Raw genomic sequence first — 14,296 nt, 5'->3', positions numbered from 1 at the left:
TGCTGCAATTACCTGTCCAGCTGTTTCACCTGGTGAGGTGACTCAGGCATGTCAAGGTAACAGAGGAGATCTCTAGCACTGTGGAAAGGAAGAGTCCTACTTCATTCCACAGCTTCTAGAAACTCTTCCTCATCTACTAGCAGTCCTTTCCAGCCCACCCACCAAAATTCCAACAACAGCCACTCTGCATGTTCCGTCCAGCTCTGCAACTATGTGTGCCTGCCAAACCTGCGTGCAACCCAGGCTGAGCAACCAGGGGAATAACGCACCCATGAAGGAACACTCCATTTCTGCAGAACAGTGCCATGGTAAGTGCAGTAACACAAACCACAGCATGCAGAGCAAGTAATCTCAGTCCCAGGGCTATTTTAGCAACAATATCTGTTTCTGCAGGAGGACATCTGCCATCAGAGCTCTGGCTACCTCCTTACCCTTGTGGCAGAAATATGGAAGAGAAACACACCCAAGCAACACAGGTAATCTGTATCAAGCATCCTCTGCAATCATTCTGCAAAGACCTGCGCACCTTGTGTATTTCTTTAGTGCTTAAGTTTGCACCTTAAAAAAAAAACAACCTGGAAGCTGCTAATTTTAAAGCTGAAAGGCAAGGCTTTAGTATCTATGACTTTTATAGGTATATGGTTCAGCTTTGTTTTTTCAAGGGAATTGTTGAAATCAACACCAGTACTAGAGCATTACCCAGAATTCATCCAAACTGATGTTGGGACATGAGACTCAAGTGAGGAGCAGAAAGGATCTCTGTTTTGTAATACAGGAAACCGTGAACCTGGCATTTCCCCCTCTTCCAGGCCAGTTTTACATTTTTCTACTGTTGAAGGTTGGCAACCCACGCATGGACAACTCAGCCTTTCTTCCTCCTCTACAGGCTCAAACTTCCACCCCCTCTCCTTCCTGCACATATTCCACCTCACCCTAGGAAGCAGAGAATTACAGTATTGCAAAAGGAAAGTGGACATGCTTTGGCACCCACGCAAGCAGGTTCTGGTCAGCAAAGGACCTGTGGCAGTTTGAGCCTGAGCAGTCAGCTATCAGTTTAGCTAATTGTGCTCAGTGGGAGTACCTATTGAGCTACCCCTTTCAGACAGATGAAAAGCTTTGGTGGTGTATTGTAGTTTAAGGAACCTGATATTAAACCCAAACAGAAGATTTTTGCTAGTTTAAACTATGGCTGTTAACAGGAGCTTGGCTCTGCTGACACAGCAGTAGCATCAGCCATTGAATACAGACAGCTGCTTTGTTCCATTAGTGCTGCTGCCCATGGACACTTGCAGCCCTTGGCTGCACGCAAGTTGCACAGGTGCTCAGACTGAGAGGTATATAAGGAAAGCAAGGCTCTGATGAACCAAAGCTCATTGAGCAGAAAGAGGTTCATTGAGTCTCTAAATTGGTGGCTGCTGATGTACTGCTTCAGTCCCAATGTGTCCGTCTCATGTTTCAGTACCTTTTAAATGTTGCTCCCAGCTGCTAAGAGGAGATAAATGCAGTCTTGGGGCAAAGCTGGAAAATAAATAAATTTTTATCTCAGTGCTGGAGGCAGCATTCAGTTACTTACACACAAACTTGTGCTAAGCTCAAATGGCAGCAGAAGAACCCCAAGACACCTGCGGCCTCAATGAGGCAGGACTTCCAGCCCTCTAACTGTGACCTTCTGGAGCAGCAGCAGGCGGCCACACAATCTCAAAAGACACTTTCTTTTGCTCCTACCCTCACACTTAATTATTTTGAAGCATTGCAGTTTAAGGACTAATACAAGCATGTTACAGGGCTGCACATTACTGCAAGCCAGCAGCTGGCAGTCCAGTTGCCTACCCCTGGAGCCCCCTGCCTTGCACTAGGGGACACACCTATATGTTAAAAACAAGGCTGGTGGACTTTTGTGACCTACTCCTTTTAAACGGTTGCTTGATCTTACTTCCATGAGAAACACAGTAGGGTTACTTTTTTCCTCCTTTCCTCATACTGCTGGTCTAACCTGTGCAGAATAACTGTTCCCGTGGCAGGCTGTTCCAACGCAAGCTGGCGACACTGTTTCAACATTAAAATAAAGTAATTTATTTTCAATTCAAACAAGTTTGTAAGAACATTAAGCAGAGGCAGAGTAATAAAAGACAACATGCGCATAACATAAAACATGCTTGAGATCACTGCAAGAAAATACACTTTAAGAAAAATTATTCTTGAACAACAAATGTTCACCTCCTTTGCAGTGAAAGTTTAACTACAACATACAACTCTTGTGTCTTGTGCAGACATTTGAAGACCGGGTTGCAGTAAAAATTGTGCACTAACCACAAAAAAAAGCTCTGCTGCAGAAATATTTATGCATTTACCATTTAATTTACTCTTACCAGCTCATGCCATTTTGCATTCTTGGGCAGTGGCTGACTGGACTCTACAATTCCACATGTTGTAAAAAGAGTCAGTTTCACATAGGTTAGAGCTGACATCCTTTCCAGTATGGAGAAAATGGAAAATTCAGTTATTTTAAAAAAGAAACTGAAAATTTTAATCAGTATTTTCCTCATTTTGTTTAACTAGGTTTCTCTAAACTTCTTGCCTCCCCCAGAGCTTGGGTACTTATGTCAGATGAAGCATCCAGTGCCTTTTTCAGCAGAATAATACAGAAGAGATCCCACTAAGCCCTGGGAGAGGGACGAAAATCCTACTAGCTTACACTCTTAAAACTGGGATTAGACAAGAGAGCGGGGAACCATCCTGCTCTAGCCCCCTGGATGAGAGCTCTACTGGGACCCAACAGGATTCCCCGCACCCAACATCCAGGTTCCAGGATAAGCGACATTAAACACCACCTTTAAAATAACAGAGCCCTTTACCTACTTGCCTGCCTCTACCCCAGAGAGAGCTGCACTGTAGTTGTGCTGTGTTTGTGAAGTGCTAGGGGACCATCATGCACAGATAAGCAGACTGTTCTCATCACTCCACAGATGACTACACACAGCCACTCCTCACACTTCCAACAATGGCGCTTTGGGCTACCCTCTGCTGCAATTTGCAGGTTGGGACAAGCCAACAGTGTCTCAGTGGAGACATGTAGAAAGGCAAGACATAACTGGGTGGGAACAGTCCCAGAGACACCATCCTGAATGAGCTACCAGGCACAAGTTAGCAGCTTTGGAAACCAAAGTTTCCATGTGAGATATGGGCAATACTCTACCTCACTTTCTCTCCTCTGCTCCTCCTCTCAGCTGCCCTAATGTACACAGGAGGGCAGCAGGCAAGGGGTAGGCAGGTGCTGACCCCTCCAGGAGGAGCTGCTGAGACTAACTGGATCAAGTCATCTGAAATCAGATGATCTCGTGTAGCTTTTCAGTGAGGGAGAGGATGCAGATGAAGAACCTATTAGCAGTCAGCTGGCTGAGGTAGCAACAGAAATAGGCAAGACAGCAGGAAAGATTCTGGGCTACAACAGGGTATTTCTAGCAAAAATATGCTGAAGTACAGGGTTTTCTTCTCCAGCAAAGCTCTGCTGCAAGACACAGAGGGCAAGGATCAGAGATCACCGGCTAAAGAGGCAGCAGAGGAAGGCGAGACTTGGACAGCAAACACAGACCTTTACCACCTCTGCTGCTCCTGGCTGTGGCATTGCACATTCCCCTCCATGAAATTTAATCTGTCCACACATGAAACACCCTTGCCAAAGGTTAGCTATGAACAGACAGGTGCCTTTAAAGAGAAAACTAGCCCAAGGCAGCAGGGTGCTGAGCCCCACCAATGCTTAAAACAGGAATAGGGGAGAGGAGGGCAAGAGAAAAGAATAGAAACTGGATCCCTGAGTCAAGACCCTAGAAACCCCATGAGAGAAAACAGAAGGGAGAAAAAAAATACTTAGACCTAAGACTCATAACTGCTCTGGGTCCCTAGGGGATGCCAAGGGGCCTGGTACTGATGCCGTACAGGAGAGCTCGAGAACGGTGTGACACTGTCAGAGGTGCTCTGGAAGCCGTAGGTGTCTTCTGACTCCAGGCTGACATAATCCATATCAGCAGGGTAGCCGTGATAGAAGTTCATCTGCTGGCTTAATAAACCCATCGCTTGCTGGGTATTGCAGCTTGTCCCACCTTTTCCAAAGAGCCCTTCATCTTCCACAGCCATGAACGAGTACAGGCTCTGCCCATTCCCATAAGTCTGGCCACTGCTGTAAGCCTGGTGCATGTTGGTCACAGCCTGAAGGTTTCTGCTGGCGCCGACAGGGAAGCCCTGGTGAAATGTGGGGGTTATATCCAGGTATGCAGCTTGATGAAACCCATTCTAGGAGAAACAGAGAAGGCTGTTCAGTAATGCAGAGCACCATAGCCAACTGTGCCCATTCTTTTGGATGGGTCCTCTTTTCTCCCTTGCCCTCTCCCCCAAGCCAAATAATAGTGTCTCTTTCATACTCATTGTCCTCTCTATAGACTAATAATAGCAGAAATGGCAAGATCTTAAGTTAGTAACCTCCAACTCAACATGTCTGGGAGCACCATGCTGGGGAGAAAAACAGCATGATTAGCCTTGCTGGCCCTCTTTGGCTGTTTTGTTTTCTAACTAGTCTCAACTGGGAGATAAGTGGACTGGAAACAAAGCTCTTTCAGTGCCAGGGCAGGCTTAAAATAGATGCCACTGTAAGCCCTATTATGAGAAATACAACTGGCTTGGTAATATCGAGTCCTGTGCATTGTACGAGTTAGCAGGTTGGACATGATGCACTTCTCCCCACAGACTGGAGGAACTGACTGGTGGTGATGGGTGAAGGGGAAATTCTCTCACCTGTGGCATATACACCCCTTTTTCCACCCACTGGCTCTCCTTCTGGCAACGTTTAAATTTCATCCGTTGATTCTGAAACCATGTTTTCACCTAGAAGTGATGGTGAAAGGACATAAGGGCATTAGAAATTCATTGGCAGAGCTTACTACACATCCTAAAGATATTTTGCCTTCTACTACAATCCCGTTTCTGCTTGGCTTCTAATACTGTATGTAATTTCAGCAGCTAACAATATGCAGCAGACCCAGGTAGCCATAGAATCACAGAGCTGAGACCTGAAAACTAACACTCTTACTCCACAGATCACCATGGGATCTTTCATGACATCAAAACCCGTACCTGAAAGACAGGCCAAGATAACTGCAGAAACACAGCTTGTACAGCAGCAGCATCTCACTGCTGCTGCAAGATCAGTGCTGACTCAGGAGTGAGTCAAGACACGAGTAGCTGGTGGGGCAAGGACCCTCTCTCTAGGGAGAGACGCAGGTGCCACTCTGACTAAGAAAGGCGACCAGCATAGCAGTGCAACTATCTGACTTTTCATGTTCAGAGACAACACATGTCCACACAGAACAGTAACCTGACTCTGCATAACCCTGCTCTGTATGCACTTTCAAACACCTGCATGGAGTGGGTGGATAGTGCTGGAACCAAACATAAGAGGAAGGCTGAGTCATAAGTTTTCACACCCTCTGCTCTCTCACGTAAGCAATGGCATAAACAAGGCTATGAAAAAACCTCATCTCTGGGGTCTAAGAAAAAAGAAAAACCACCAAAACACCTCTTCGCAAGATCGCTTCACAGCAGGGATGTGACTCAGCTGCTCAGAGCGAGATATTCACCTGCTTGTAGGTGAGCCCCAGGGCAGCAGCCAGCTCCCGAATCTGCTGGGGGCTGAGGTATTTCTGGCTCTGGAACCGCTGGTGCAGGATTTGCAGTTGCTCCTGGGAGAACGCTGTGCGGCTCTTGGCCTTCTTCACCACACCCTCACCTTCCTCCTTGACCTTCTGGAAAGAGGGATGGGGAGATGGGCGTTCTGCGGTGGGGCTGGTGGCAGAGTCGGGGGTGTACTGGATGAGTGTCCCAGAGCTGGAGGAAGCCGGAGAGACATCTGAGGAGAAAAGAGAGAACTGGGCTGAGCGGGGTCAGGTGGAGAAGACTCAGAGACTTCGAAGTCCAGCTTCTCGGGAGAACTGAAGATGGCGGGTGCTCTGGGGACTTGCAGGGGCTCCGCAGCCGCGGGCAAGGCAGCGCGGAGAAGTGGGCTCAGGCACCCTCGGGCAGCGGAACCGAGACGCCTCTCTGCTCGCACCTCTGCCCCGTCCCGTCTGGACACAGGGGCCGCTGGCAGCCGCGCCCGGCTCCCGCCGCCGCTTCCAGCGGGGCAGCCGGCGGAGCAGCGCCCGTCCGTCGCATCCTCGCCGGGGCGGCCGCCCGCCGGCAGCACCGGCATCGCCCCCCGCCCCCGGGGCAGGAGGGACACGAGGGACACAACCACCCCCAGCCGAGGGCAGCCCGATCGCTCCCCCGGGGTCAGCCGGGCCGGGGCGCGTACCTGGGTGGCTGGGCGTCTTCTCCGCCGCGGGGAAGGCGAGGGCGTCCGGCGCCGGAGCCTCCTGGGCGGGCACACTGTCCATGCTCCCTGGAGAGAGCCAGTAATAGTCCCCATACCTGACCGCACCGGGGTAGGGCAGGTAGGGCGGCATGGCCAGGTGGGCGCTCATGGCCGGGCCGGGACCCCCAGCCCCGAGCAGGCGGCGAGCGGGCGGTGGAGGCTGCAGGCAGCCCGCGGGCAGGTACCCCATTAGGCGGAGGAAGGGGGATGCTTTATGTCCTCCCCAGCCTGGCCTTGGCTAGAAGGGATCGTCATGGCCATTGTCATGTTAAAAGTCGGTTGATTGGAGGGGAGGGGCTCTGGGGGTGTTCAGGGAGCGGGGGAGGGCAGGGACACCAGGCCCCGCTTCCCAACGCGGCTCCTAGGCGCTGCGGTGGGGGTCAGGGGGCTGCTGCCAGCACACCCCTCCCTGCGGGGGGGTGGGAGGAAGAGCCTTGTTTCCCCCTCGGGGCCAGAAGGCCTGAGCAGAGCCGCCTGGTGAGTTGGACAGGGCTTGGCAGACACCCCCCACATTTAACACCCTTTCTCCCCACCTCCGCCTCCTCACCGGTCCCCACCCAAACGCAAAGAATGGAGGGGAACCCAGAGCCTGCCCCGGGGCATGGGGGGACTGTGCGTGTCTGCATTGCAGATCGCAACCATCCCTGCAAGCAGATAAGCCCTCCACCTCCCCGCAAGTGAATACAGACTGGGGGCAGGGGGGACAGCGCTACAGAGCAGTCAGTGTCTGTATTGCAGGGAAGAGGGCTCAAAGAAAGACGAGCTGCTTCTCCAGCGGCTAGCCCAAGTCTGAGACAGGCAGGCCTGTTTTGCAGGGGCACAGAGAAATAGCACTTCACCTTATTCAAGCTTCTTTCCTTAGCCATTTGACGCTATTTTTTTTTGCTTTTGAAAGAAGTGGTAGCTTGAAAAAAAAAAGTTTATTTTTGCTACATACCAGGGAGAGGTAGGAATCACCCAGTCAGATCCCAAAGGAAATGAGAGCAGTGCAGCTATAAACGAGGGTTAGTTATAGATCTTAAGGATTTGAAGCCAGAGTCTACAGCCTGCTTGGTGAAAATAAACTCCTTCCCTCCTCCCTCCCCCCAACCATTACTGCTTCCTTTAGGGAAATTAAAAGCTTATTGGGAGGATCTCACAGCCCGGGAGTTACAAAACCTGGAAAACCACCTGGAAGAAGTACAAACGAAGGCACGTGACACATCAAGCAAATTCCCCACCTCCCCCAGTGCAAGGAAACAGGACACAGGCACCTACCTGCACACAAAGGCGGGGAGTAGCTACTAACCGGTTGCACTGTTAAAAAACTTTTGGAGGTGACAGAGAGGGGGCTCCCTTGACTTCCATATATCTCCTCCTCCCCTCTTGAGTCATCATCAAAACGAGCTCCAGCTGGAGCCCTGAGCCCACCGCCGCAAGGCAACGCTGCTTGCCTGGAGGGGTCCTTGTGGGGCCCACCTTTGATCACCTCCTAATTAACGGTGATTTCGTTTCTCAGTTAGAATCCGGACAGGATCCAGACGGGGAGACGATTAGGAACGCGGGGGTTCCTAAGTGATTATAAGAGAGATGAAATGCAGAGCCAGAGCCCGATCCTGCTTCTCGCCCTGAAGCAAGGAGTGCCAGCCGGGGGCTGCCTGCCGCCCCGGGCCGCTCCCCCTGCCCTCGCAGCCCCGGGCTGTGGGTTTCGGGCAGGTCGCTTGCCTGTGGCCCTCAGCCCCGCTGATGGACGCACGGGAAGGGATTCCCGCTCGGACGCGAAGCCACCGTGCTGCCCCTTGTGGGGGCGAGGGCCGCCAGTCCCCGCGGTCCCCTGCGGACAGGGCTGCCCCGGGACACGCGTGCTCCCCGCGGGGACTCTCCGAGTTCACCCAAACCATCCTGTTGCAAAGACGGAGAAAAAGGCAGGGTTGCAGGGTCGGGGCGCGGGGGGGGGGGAAGGGGGGCTGTGTAGACAAACCAAAGCCCTGCGCTTGGTTGTCTTGGTTGTCTCTCGGCAATGACCGCTGAAGGGGCGCCCACCAGCCGAAATGATTTTCTGTACTGATACCGTACCATGGGCAAGGGCGCCCGGCTGGAGACCCTGCCGCCCGGCGCCGGAGGGCTGCGGGAACCACCGAGTCATCGGAGGGGACACGGCTTGCGAGGGACACCCGCGGCAAAGGGATTAGCATTTTACAGCCGGAGTAACACCGCCTCCGCCAGCAAATCCTGCCTCGGGGAATTTTGTGTGTGTGTGTGTTTGGAAACGCAGCAGAACTGCTCATAATTTGCAGTTTTCATATATAGATCAGTTTTCACGTACAGATCAGATTCCCTCCCAGAGACGGACCTGTTTTGTAGTGTGCATGGAACTGATTTCATTTCCCCTCTCCTTTTTCTTTTTTTTTCTGTCTTTGTTCATATTTTGATTTTCTCATCCCACTTGTCTTCCATTCCCTTTGTTTTTATGCTTTAACCACCAAATGTCTTGTCTTTTCCACATATCCCCTTCTAGTGAGGATAATTTGCTCCCTCTCCCCAGCCATACCGCTAATCAGGTGACCAAACATATCTTCTTTAATGTCTTTGTGAGAGAAACAAGACTTGCGTGAGTGTATAAAACCATACCATCTAAAGTCAGAATTTATTTAGGAAAAGAAATCCAGTTATGTCCCCCTAAATAAATGATACACATAAAAACAGCTTGGGAAGGTAAATTCAGAGGTCATACAGGCACAGAGGATGCTATGGGAAGCATGAGGTGGATGTTTGAGAGGCTCCCCAGGGTGCTAGATCTGGGACATCTGCCCTGTGGCACCATCAGCCTGCGAACTGGATATACTGCCCATGAATGTCTAGAGCTGATGTGCTTTTAAAAAAATACCTGTTGGGAATGACTTATAGAGCAGATGCAAATATCCGCTCATGTTTCTTTTGGAGCTGTTTTCAGCTGGAACAGCAACACAGTTCAGATCTAGTTTAGTCTTGCTCTTCCCAACAGGATCAAATAGCAGCAACAATTTGGTTTTCCACCCAAGGTTGTGTCCCCCCCCCTCCCTTCATTCTGTGGCCACCCCCTCTTTTGCAGTTCTCAATTCGTTACGTGCCTAATACTGTGGAGCATTTGTCAGGTGAGTAAGCATAAGTTGGCTCATTAAGAATATGGAAGTGAATGTAGCCACTTGCTGGGCTGAAGCATGACCTAACAAGCCTTTTCTGTAGTTCTGCAGCACCAAAGATAGAAGCTCAGGTCTAAAAGCAGTCTTGGCCTCTTGGCCTAAGTACAGGTGAGACAGGACTGTGGCTGCAAGATGTTTTCATCCAGCAAATTCCCCCTACAAGGGATCCCCCATTAGTGTCAGTAGGATCACTACCTTCAGAGGGCTGGAGCTCAACGTCATGCTGAAGTGATGCAAACACACCAGTTTATGTAAACTGGAGCTGGGGAAGCAGCAGCTGGCTGATACTGTAAATCCGGCTCTGAAGCTCATGTCACTGGGTCAGAAATGCTATGGGTTCCTACCTCAGAGCATTGCTAAACTCATTTTCATCAGCAGGTTAATGTTATAGCTGTAGAGGTCTCAAATTTTATGTAGATTAGGTGCTCTTCTGTCCTCCTCTAGCTAGCTTAAATGTGGGTCATCTGTGTTTTGGTGAATATTGTAAAGTGTCAGTGAGTGTCGCTGTGTCCTTCTGCTTATGTTCATGGGGCTCAGCGAGGTGGCAGGGTGCAGGCTTGGTATTAGTGAACAGGGAACCATGGCCTGAGCCCCCCGCCCCTCAGAGGTTTCCTTGGGAGCCATCATACTCTGTCAGGGATGTGCGTGGTTGGGGAAGGCAGGTAGAAATCCCTCCCTTGTATTCTGTTGAGCTTGTCTGGCTTTTCTTCCAAGCAGGCACCTTTGATTTTTTTTTTTTTTTTAAACTGAACACTCCTCAAGTTAGGTGTATGAAAACACTCCTGCCCTGCAGCCCTCAGTACTTGCCCAGCACTTGGCTCCGGACAGCCTGCCCCCTGTAGCTTGGTCACAGCTCACAGTCTGGACCCAAGATGTCATGTTTGTGGAAGGAAGGCAGTCAAGAAAGAATAACAAAAATTAGACCCTCATTCATATTAAAATACAGTTTTCCTTTCTCTTGACTCTTTAGGGGAGCAGGTCGAGAAAAGGACAAAGCTTCCCCCTCCCGTTAACAACCCAGTCTCTCAATCACTTGAGAATTACTGGATGATGTGGCCCTTTGTTAGCAGTGAAGAGGCAGACTGGGACAGAGAAGCCGTGGCAAAAAACCAAGAGACTCCGTAAAAAGGCAGGAAAGCTGAGTGTCAAAAGACAGGTGGGAAGCAGGCTAGCGAGCCAACCCAAATTTCTAGGGTTTGATGGGTCTGTTCTTTCTTTACCAACACTTCATCCATGCCTGCCATGCACATGATGCTGGAGTGCTATAGTTGTAAGCACTCATCTCAAGAAGCATCCCCTACCAGCGCCCATCAGCTGGAATACCGAATAGCCTCTCCAAGGGAAGACTTGTGAGCAGCACAGCTTGGAGCCAGGGTTGTGCAAAGTCCTGGGGAACACAGAGAGATTGTGCATATTGGGCAAAAACCTTCCAAGCGTCCTCTCTGCTTGAATTCTCCCCTCTTCCCTTTAGCCGTAATGTGGTTGTTCCTACAGGCTCAGTTAGGTGTCCTCTTATCAAAAGCAAAGAGCATAGACGTAGCTGTGTTCAAATGCTTTCTGCCGTTTCCACCACCAGAGGGGAATAGTAAGTCCTGTGTTTCTCAAGTGTATGAAGGACCTATGTAGCCTCAAAACGTGAATCACCTCCCACACCCTCCTCGGAAAGGATGCTCTGTATCAGGCAGTTTGCTTTTTGTTCCCCAAACACACACTGCTTGTGAACTTTGAAATGAAACAGAAGCTTTTCTTTCCTGAGGCTTCTTTGCTTGTCTTCCCCTTCCTGATGGGGACAGTTTCCTACAACTCAACCAGTGGGAAAAGTCTCTGCAAAATCCATAGCTGCCAGAGCCTTCGGTTTGAGCAGGGCACTGAAGTGGTAGCTGGACTCCATGCATGTTGAATGCTCTCTCGAGTTCACTGTATTGTGGCACCTGCTTTCTTCCACATCTCTCATCTGAGGCTGATCCTGTGTATGTCACCATTGTTAATGCCTATCAGCACAGAACTAATGAGGATTATGTGCCAAGTGGATGACTGTAATTACACTTGTGCAGGTCGTAAGTGGGCACAGACTCTGCAAGTGCTGCTAATACATCCCACTAACCAAGCTCTTCCAAGTTGGCACATACTTTTCAGGCAGGTCACTGTGCCCATTCTGTGCCACCTGGATTTTTTAAGCCCCAGAAAGTCCGCATAAGAGCAGATCACCTGTGAGGCAAGTGTCTAATTACAGGGAAGGCTGGGATTAGGGAAAAGGGTGCTCATCTTTCAAATCTGTCAGGGGTTGAGACAGGGATCCCCACATTGCCTGGCCCTTACCCCCACCTGTCCACCCTTTCCTTTTCTCCAAGACTGGCTCTTGCACATGCATTCATGAGCGATTAGCAAGTGTTAGAGTGTGAGGCTCCCTGGCTGGCACCTGCTCTACATCTGAATGGTAGAGCCGGTGGAGCCCAGGGCTGTGGAATGGGATCTGCAAGTGGATGTTGTCTGGGACTGACGGAAGAAAAAGATTTACTTGCTTTTGTCTAACAATATTTAGATGGCCGACTTTGCTGAGGTGGAAAGAAAAAGAGACAAAGAAGAGGTGAACAGTGAGAGGCTGTAGCTTTTACAACTGGATGTCATTTGCCTAGGAATTGCATACAGTGAAGGGTGGAGGCTGGGGAGGGGAATATAGCATTGACATCAGCTAGTGGCGTAAAGGTAAAAGTTATCTGTACTTCATCTCCTTCAGATTGTCCATGGAGAACCAGCTCATACTAGGCTGTGAAAGCACATCTTTTGGGGTAGCAAAGAAAGGATCAAAGAGACTGTATTATAGACTGTATCTCTTCCCAGGCTGCGAGGTCACAAAAAGCCACAGAATCATATAGTGAAAGAACTCCAGACCCTAGCACTCTGCTGTGACAAAATAAAAATTCTTCCCAGCACTGCTTAGTCATGAAGGGAGGAGGAGCAGCCATGACTATCTGTGTTGGGAACAACATCTTGCTAAAAATGCTGTTCTAACCCCTGTTGTGTCATCCATCCAAGACTCTGGTGCTACGACAGGCCTGAGAACACCTTCTCTTAACCCCACTCATGACTAAGTTGCTTTACTATAGCCTAATAATAGTGTCAAAGTGCCTGCAGATGCAAAGGGTGTTGCACGGCTTTGGTGCAAAGATGCAGGTGTCCACTTGTGATCCAGCAGGGCCCTCTGACATGGTAACACCTCAGCTGTCTCTCTTCACTTACTGCACCCACCAGACTTCCCCACCTCTGCAGCAGAAATGGTCAAGCCAGATGTAGTTCATCTCTCCTCAGCCACTGCAGTTCACAGACAGCACGTTGACACAAACCGCTGAAGATTTCAGTTTCTATCAGTACCCATCTGCTCTGCGAAGCCATGTGCTGGCCCCAGCTGGAGGTCTGATCTCTGATCAGTCCACCAGCTGCACCCGGTATGGGGACAAGGCAGCAGCGTTGCCCTGCAGTCAGAGCGGGCTATTGAGCAGCATGTTCACAGCTCAGTGATGAAGGCCAGCCCCTGTTGCACTCCTCTTCTGTGATCTGATCCCCAGAGAATAGGTGTACACAAGTCATAGGATTCAATGCCTGTCCCCTGCATGTGTCGTTCATGTACTGACATTCCAGTGGCTTGAGAGCGCCGCTTGGATCACCTGAACCTGTCCCTCGCAGCGCTGAATGATGCAGTCATGGAAATGCCAAGGGCTGCTGGCAGCCTGCTTAACAGCAACCTGCTGTAGCATCAGGAAACAGGAGGAAAAGAAAATGCTCAGAATCAGGCTGTTCTATGTAACATCCTCTTCCTAGCTTTAAAACCTCCCCTACGGTGAAACACAGGAACATCTGGTTTCAACCTCCTGAAGTTAAGGCCAAAAGAGAGGGAATTAGCCCAGTGGGCCAGGTGCCGATTTCAGTCCCCCCTGTGTAACCAGGATAATTCCTCAGCAGGGATGGATTCTGGCACCATGACAGTCAAAGACAGTTTCACATTGGCTTGGGCAGCACTGAGGTTTGAAATTTTTCTGTGCTTGTAACAGCGTACCTGAGTGCATAATCTGACCCCTTATTTAAATGTGGCAATACATGCATTCCCGGACAAAGAAATAAAGTTAAACATAGTGAGAAAAAGATGGGCCACATTAAGTAGAGGGGAGGAAAGAGAAAAAGAGAACAGAAAACTAGTCTATTCCGTCTAAGTTCCTAGATTGCCTTCATCGTTATGGTGTCTGAGCACTTTCCGGTGGAGTTTTCAGGGCCCTGACTCAGATCTGCCACATGCGGTTCTTTGTCTCTTTCTCATCCTCTCCGCAGGGAGTGAACTGCACATGTTGTGGAAGATTTCGCTTTGGGTCAGCTGGCTTGGTTTAGGGCTTGTTCATAACGTGCTTACAGCTGTTTTTATTTGAGGTGTGTGTTGGAGAAGTGCACCTTCTACTTGGAAAGCAAAGCGGTGAGATCGGGGTATGTTGTAGCACAGCCTTACTATGACCCCAGAGACAACTCTGCCTCCTGCTTAGACTAGATTTTCACAGGGTTAGAGATCTCCCCTGTACCAGTAAAGTGGGACTGCTAACACCAGTAGATGCCAGCTGTTGACTTCAGAGCCTTAAAGGAACCTCTGTAGGCTAGTTGAGGCTGCTGGGTACATCGAGGAGACAGTGAACTGGGCAGTTTGGTAACTAGGGCGCAGCCTCAGCTAGAAAACATGGGTCAGATACAA

General features: G+C 50.0%; 1 protein-coding gene across 1 annotated transcript; it reads right to left on the bottom strand.

The window, feature by feature from the left end:
- Window positions 1-3,873: 3,873 nt before the first annotated feature.
- Window positions 3,874-6,512, bottom strand: LOC142404763 (homeobox protein NANOG-like). Its single transcript, XM_075491764.1, has 4 exons — window positions 6,344-6,512; window positions 5,631-5,899; window positions 4,789-4,878; window positions 3,874-4,290 (listed from the first exon to the last, which is right to left on the bottom strand). The coding sequence occupies exons 1-4, from the start codon at window positions 6,510-6,512 to the stop codon at window positions 3,874-3,876; spliced, it is 945 nt and encodes a 314-aa protein (XP_075347879.1).
- Between the last annotated feature and the right edge of the window lie 7,784 nt (window positions 6,513-14,296).

Source organism: Mycteria americana, chromosome 1 (genome assembly GCF_035582795.1).
Source record: "Mycteria americana isolate JAX WOST 10 ecotype Jacksonville Zoo and Gardens chromosome 1, USCA_MyAme_1.0, whole genome shotgun sequence".
Taxonomy (NCBI): domain Eukaryota; kingdom Metazoa; phylum Chordata; class Aves; order Ciconiiformes; family Ciconiidae; genus Mycteria; species Mycteria americana.
The sequence above is the reverse complement of the archived record's forward strand: the minus strand, read 5'-3'. Positions and strand labels throughout refer to the sequence as shown.